General features: G+C 41.5%; 1 protein-coding gene across 1 annotated transcript; it reads right to left on the bottom strand.

The window, feature by feature from the left end:
* Window positions 1-5,621, bottom strand: ZNF396 (zinc finger protein 396). Its single transcript, XM_011943681.1, is given in 6 exon segments — window positions 1-95; window positions 992-1,100; window positions 1,102-1,337; window positions 4,762-4,930; window positions 5,206-5,321; window positions 5,324-5,621. Coding segments are annotated over 6 exon segments (1,023 nt in total).
* Between the last annotated feature and the right edge of the window lie 232 nt (window positions 5,622-5,853).

Below are 5,853 nucleotides of genomic sequence, written 5' to 3'. Positions count from 1 at the left end.
TTATCTGCCTCCTGAAAGTGACCTGGGACACTTCAGCCTAGTCTTGAAGTACATATTATTTTGGGCCTCTGCAATCCTATGTTCACAGTTTGAATCTAGTAACAGAAGACAAAATAGGAATTTTATCATTTTATTTTATTTTATTTTAGAGACGGAGTCTTGCTCCATCTCTGAGGCTGGAGTACAGTGGCATGATCTCAGCTCACTGCAACCTCCGCTTCCCAGGTTCAAGCAATTTTCCTGCCTCAGCCTCCTTAGCAGCTGGGATTACAGGCGCATGCCGCCATGCCTGGCTAATTTTTTGAATTTTAGTAGAGACGGGGTTTCACCATGTTGTCCAGGCTGGTCTTGAGCTCCTGAGTTCAGGCAACCTGCCCGCCTTGGCCTCCCAAAGTGCTAGGATTACAGACACGAGCCACCACACCCAGCCAGGAATTTTTTTTGAGTGCTTTAATTTTTCATCTTTAGAATTCTAGTGCTCAAGTTATGAAATGGAGGAGAATATCTATTTTTACACTGAGTAACTCAAACATTCTTTCTCAATGAGGGAAAAAACAACTTGTCTAAAAAGATATATACTAGTTCATTATATGTGTTAATAATGAAAATAGTAGAACATGTCTGAGAATGCCTTTTCAAGAGCTGTGTAGGGTAGAAATCTGAATTAAGCTTTGGAATGGCAAACATTAGAACTGACACTGCATTAATAAGTAGGAAAGCAAATTATGCTGACATGAGATCTTCAACCTTCTCTCCTGTGGCTTTCTTGACTCTTGAAAGGAGTCTGGTGCTTACTAAGACCACTGATTTGTACTAAGGAGCGTTTGCACCTTGTGTCTTCCCTTGTGCTGAAATAGCTCTGAGTAAATGCTTTGATTCCCTCATGATACTTAAGGGACTTCTTTTCTAATGTGTCTTTTCCTATGTTTAAAAAGATTCGAGTCCTGACTAAAGGCTTTGCCACAGTCATGACACTTGTAGGGCTTCTCACCAGTATGGGTTCGTCGATGCTGAATCAGAATCGTGCTTCGGCTGAATGCCTTTGCACACTCGTCACATGCATAAGGTTTCTCTCCACTGTGGATTCTCTGATGTAAAAAAAAGGGCTGAGCTCTGACTAAAGATTTTGCCACATTCATCACATCTGTGTTGTTTTTTCCGAGAAGGGTCTCCTTGTCTCCTTTCAAGCCTACCGTCCTGTTCATAGGTTGCTCTATATGTGGAACTCTGGGAGGCATTGATATAAAGGATGTTAGAGACATCGCAATGCAGTTCTTTGCCTAAAGAAGTCTTCTGCCTTGCTGCAGATTTCACATTTGTAGTTTTGATGTCTTCATCTGAAATAGAAAAACGAATGTCATCAGGAAAGAGAAAGAATGATCCAAATGAAATATACATGATTATTGCTAGCATGTTTATAAAACAACACACAATGTGAAGGATGGAGAGTGTAAGACAAAATACTGAGAAGATTATATAAGACAAAGAGAAAAGTTTACATACTGAGGAGGCAGTCAACTAAACTATAAAGATGAAAAGTTCTACGGAAAAGACAGAATAGGGAATAAGGATAAAAAGACATCAGAAACTAAGGAAAGTCTGGAAGGAAAGAAAGGGCTTAAAAAGAAGAAATGATTCGAGACACAGAGAGGAAGCTTGAAGGAGAGGAATCCAATGTGCCAGTGGGAGTAAGAAACAAGATTTAGTACTGGGGTATCAATAAACAAATAAAAGCTTAATAATCATAAAGGAATCAATAACTATACAAAGAAATGAGCTGAAGAAAGCCAAGGGGCCAAAAAGGAATGTGGAAAATAAAGTAAGAAAATATAAGTTAGGCAAATAAAGGGAAGAATATAGACTAGGATAACTAGTACCTCAAAAGATCAAGGGTAGCACAGTACCCATCGATGAAAAACCTCTACTCCTGTATGGATTTTATATTACTGGTTGAATGGCTGTTTGTTGTATTATTTTGTATTACTTTTAACATCTATGAAAAATGTACATGGCTGCTTATGGGCTGCAGTCACTCAGGCGGCACACAAATCTGGCTTGATGCAGAGGGCCTTATGACTCAGGGTGCCTAAAGCTCCAGGAGAACTGCTAACTCAGATGTGAAAATGCCAGTGTAATGTGGATGCATTACCTGAAGAAATCACTTTAGTTATCCTCATGGTGGCATTTTAACTGAAGCTGCTGAAAGACAGGAGCTTAAAATGAGTTTATAAAAGCAAAGTACAACAGTTTTGGACATATCTGGGGACATGACTTGGCTGGAGCTGAAGTAATTATATAAATAAGATTAAAAGCAACCCAGAGAGGCACTGATGATAAGTGATCCCCTGGGCCCTCTCAAGGCCTAATCAAAAGGATGGGGTGAGAAATGTGGTCTGGGGAGAACAATTAGTGATGGAGTGTGATACTGAATAAGAAAACTGAGTTGTTTTACTCTTTAGAATTTATTTAAAATGGATCTACCTGCTGTCTCTACAATCTCCTTAGAATCACCCAACATAAGCTCAAATCTTAACATAAGCCCTTCCCAATTCCTTCTTAATAACACACCCCATAGTTTCTGTGCCGTGTTCTCTTTCTTGCTGCAGCAAACTAAGTAAACCTAACTTAAAAAAAAAAAGAACTACATAAAAATCAAATCAAATCAAATGGGTCTAAATAGTTATTACAAAAGGAATTTAAAATTATTTCTTGTATTTATTCACAAATGTGGTGTCTCAGTCCATTTTCTGTTGCTTAGAATACCTGAATTTGAGTAATTTATTTATAAAAAGAATTTCTTATAGTTATGGAGATTGAGAAGTCCAGAGTGGAGGGGTGCATCTGGTGAGAGCCTTCTTGCTGATGGAGACCCTCGGAAGGGTTCTGAGGCAGTGGAGGGCATTTCACGGTGAGGGGTCTGAGCATATTAACATGCTAACTCAGCCCTTTCTTCCTGTTCTTATAAAGTTACCAGTTCTACTCCTATGATAACCCATGAACTCATTAATCCATGAATGATTAATGGATGCATGAGGGCAGGGGTGATAATCCAATTGCTTCTCAAAGGCATCACTTCTCAATACTGCCACACTTGGGATTAAGTTTCAACATCAGTTTTGGAGGACACAAATATTCAAACCACAGCATATGGCATACTCATTTATTGTTACTAGTTTAAGTGGAAATCATTTTATAAATGGTAAGGATTCTGTCTCAAATTCATTTTTGCTAGTTTATATTTCAAAGTGACCTCAATGATTAGTCATTACTATCAAAATCCTGGCATCAATTAATACTTTACAGCACTGAGACCAAGATCATCTCCCAGAAGCTTTGATAAGATATGACTCAGTACCACAGAAATCATGTTGTGGCCTTAAGAAATGGTTCTATTATTCTGTCACATAATGCTGGCTCTCTCTGCCGTGTACTGCAAGATCCTGGGCCCTTTGCATTCTGTTTCAAATGTCTATGAATTTTTAAAAAAATGTAGGAAAGGCCTCCACGAGGACATTCAGAGGTAGGATGTGGTTCTTGCCACACCTGGCTTTGAGGTTGATACCTCTGTAGTCACCGCCACACCAAGCTGCTGAGTCTGGGACGGTCTCCCTCTCTTTCCTGATGGAAAATACTTTTTCGTGAAAAGACTTTCACTTTTCTAAGTAAACTAAGACAATTTCTAGACTGGAGGTATTACGTGTCCCAGTATAAGCCTTCTGAGAGTCAGTACTTGCCAAGTTAGGGTAAGCAATGTTTTCTAAATCTTTCTAAATTACTGTATTTTCTTTGTGTAGTTTCTTATAAAAATTCCCTTGGAAAAACTCTTAACCTTGCTTAGCTATCAGCCACTCCTGAACTATGGAAGCAGTGCTGGAGGGAGGGAAGGCAATGCTCCCAAGTAGGATTTCCCTCTTAATCTCTGGCTCCTATTTTATCCAGGATGATCATCTAGAAGGAAGGTCTCCGCTCAAACGCTGCTTCATCAGAGAGGCCTTCCTACCACTCTATATAATAAGATCCTATCCCCGCTATTCTGTTTACAGTAGTGTGGCCCTTTTATCAAATGAAATTTTACATTGAGTTCCAATATATAAAACAGATGAAAACACAGCTACTCTGTCTGAAGCAGGAACAAGCAGTCACAACCTATAAGGCCTCTAACTCAGCCTTATTTCCACTTCTTACCTTCATCTAACCCCCTTACTCTTTGTTTTGTTTTTATTTTTTCCCCAGAGCACTTATTTGTTTAGTATTTGCAATGGAAGAACAGATTGCTACACAGCTATTCTGGAGCACTTATAGAAAGCAATGCAAAGATCAGTTGAGGCCAGTTGAGGATGTGAGGGAGTAGCGAAATGTATTCAAAGCATGTATGAGAACAAAGTCACCTTAGCAGCAATATGGGCAATTTTGCTACTAGATCCCAACAGTAACTGAGCAGTCATATAGGAAATGACGATGAGGATCAGCGGTCTCTGGGCTGTGTACCTTGGGGTCCCACAGACAAGCCTCAAGGGCTGCCTGAAGATAAAAGGGCTACTTTAAAAAGGCATGAAAACCCTGATGGAGATGTCAGGGATTTAATATCTGAAGATTTTATAAGAATCTCTGACAAAGAAGAACAGAATACTGAAGATCTTCATTTAGTAGGACAAATAACAGAAGTTTCCACAGTAAGAAGACGACAGCGGGAGATCTGAGGCCTCTTGCATAAATCAGCCGAGATGTGTGCGGTGAGCAGAGGGCCCCTACACCTTCCACCATGAACTGAATCCTGCCCCCTCCCATGCAGTCTTAAGGACTGAAGCTCCCATGATGCTCTCTGGAGCTACTTCTTCTCAGGCATGAGCTGGCTACTTGGCAATTCCTCAGTGATTTCTGAAGGTGCTAGCTTCTCTGCAATCATGTCCTTCCTTCGTCCAAAAAAGACCTAAAAACAGGAATAACTGAGGCTGAAGAACACCACGAGGTTGGGACTTGAGGATAAAGTAACAGAGAATAAACTATGCAAAAAGTATCACGGACACAGGAAAAGGGCGGTAAAAAGTAGAGCCACCTTCTATTTGCTGGGACACCCATTAGTACTTTCACCCCTACACATCCAGTTGTGCTGAGTGGGAATACAGTTTGAGAGCTCTACGCCCAATGATGTGCCAGCACTCTTGACTCAGCCTGGGGCTTCATCTCCACAGGAATCCTTCTTACCTGCTCTGGTCCATCAAGCTCTCTCTCCACATCCTCCAGCATAGTCACAGCTTCCTCTCCATTCTCTGGATGATGCTTCTGCACCCAGGCCTGCAGCTCTTTTGGGAGGATGGCCAGAACTGCTCCAGCACCAGCAGCTCCAGGATCTGCTCCTTGGTGTGCACCTCCGGCCTCAGCTAGAGATGACAAAGTTCCCGGAGCCGGCTCAGAGCCTCCTGGGGCCCAGGTGAATCCTGGTAGCCAAATTGCCTGAACTGCTGGCAGAAGGTCTCTGGGCTGTAGCTGCTGCCCCAGTGGAGGTTAGAGTCCAGATCACAGGTCTGTTCTTCCTCTTCCATCTTCACTGTCAGAATCTCATTACACTCCTCTGAAGTTTGTGTTAGGAGTGATGATGACTTTCCCAATTTTGCAGACATTTTGACAGACAAATAGCTCAGTACTGCTGGGCTTTAATCCTCAAGGAGGTAAAGCTCTCCTTATGGACACTCCTTAAATATGATTAAAGAAACAAGTGGAGGCCGGGCATGGTGGCTCAAGCTTGTAATCCCAGCACTTTGGGAGGCCGAGACGGGCGGATCATGAGGTCAGGAGATCGAGACCATCCTGGCTAACACAGTGAAACCCCGTCTCTACTAAAAAAATACAAAA

The sequence above is a fragment of the Colobus angolensis genome, unplaced genomic scaffold (genome assembly GCF_000951035.1).
Source record: "Colobus angolensis palliatus isolate OR3802 unplaced genomic scaffold, Cang.pa_1.0 Scaffold220, whole genome shotgun sequence".
In the NCBI taxonomy this organism is placed as follows: Eukaryota; Metazoa; Chordata; class Mammalia; order Primates; family Cercopithecidae; genus Colobus; species Colobus angolensis.
The sequence above is the reverse complement of the archived record's forward strand: the minus strand, read 5'-3'. Positions and strand labels throughout refer to the sequence as shown.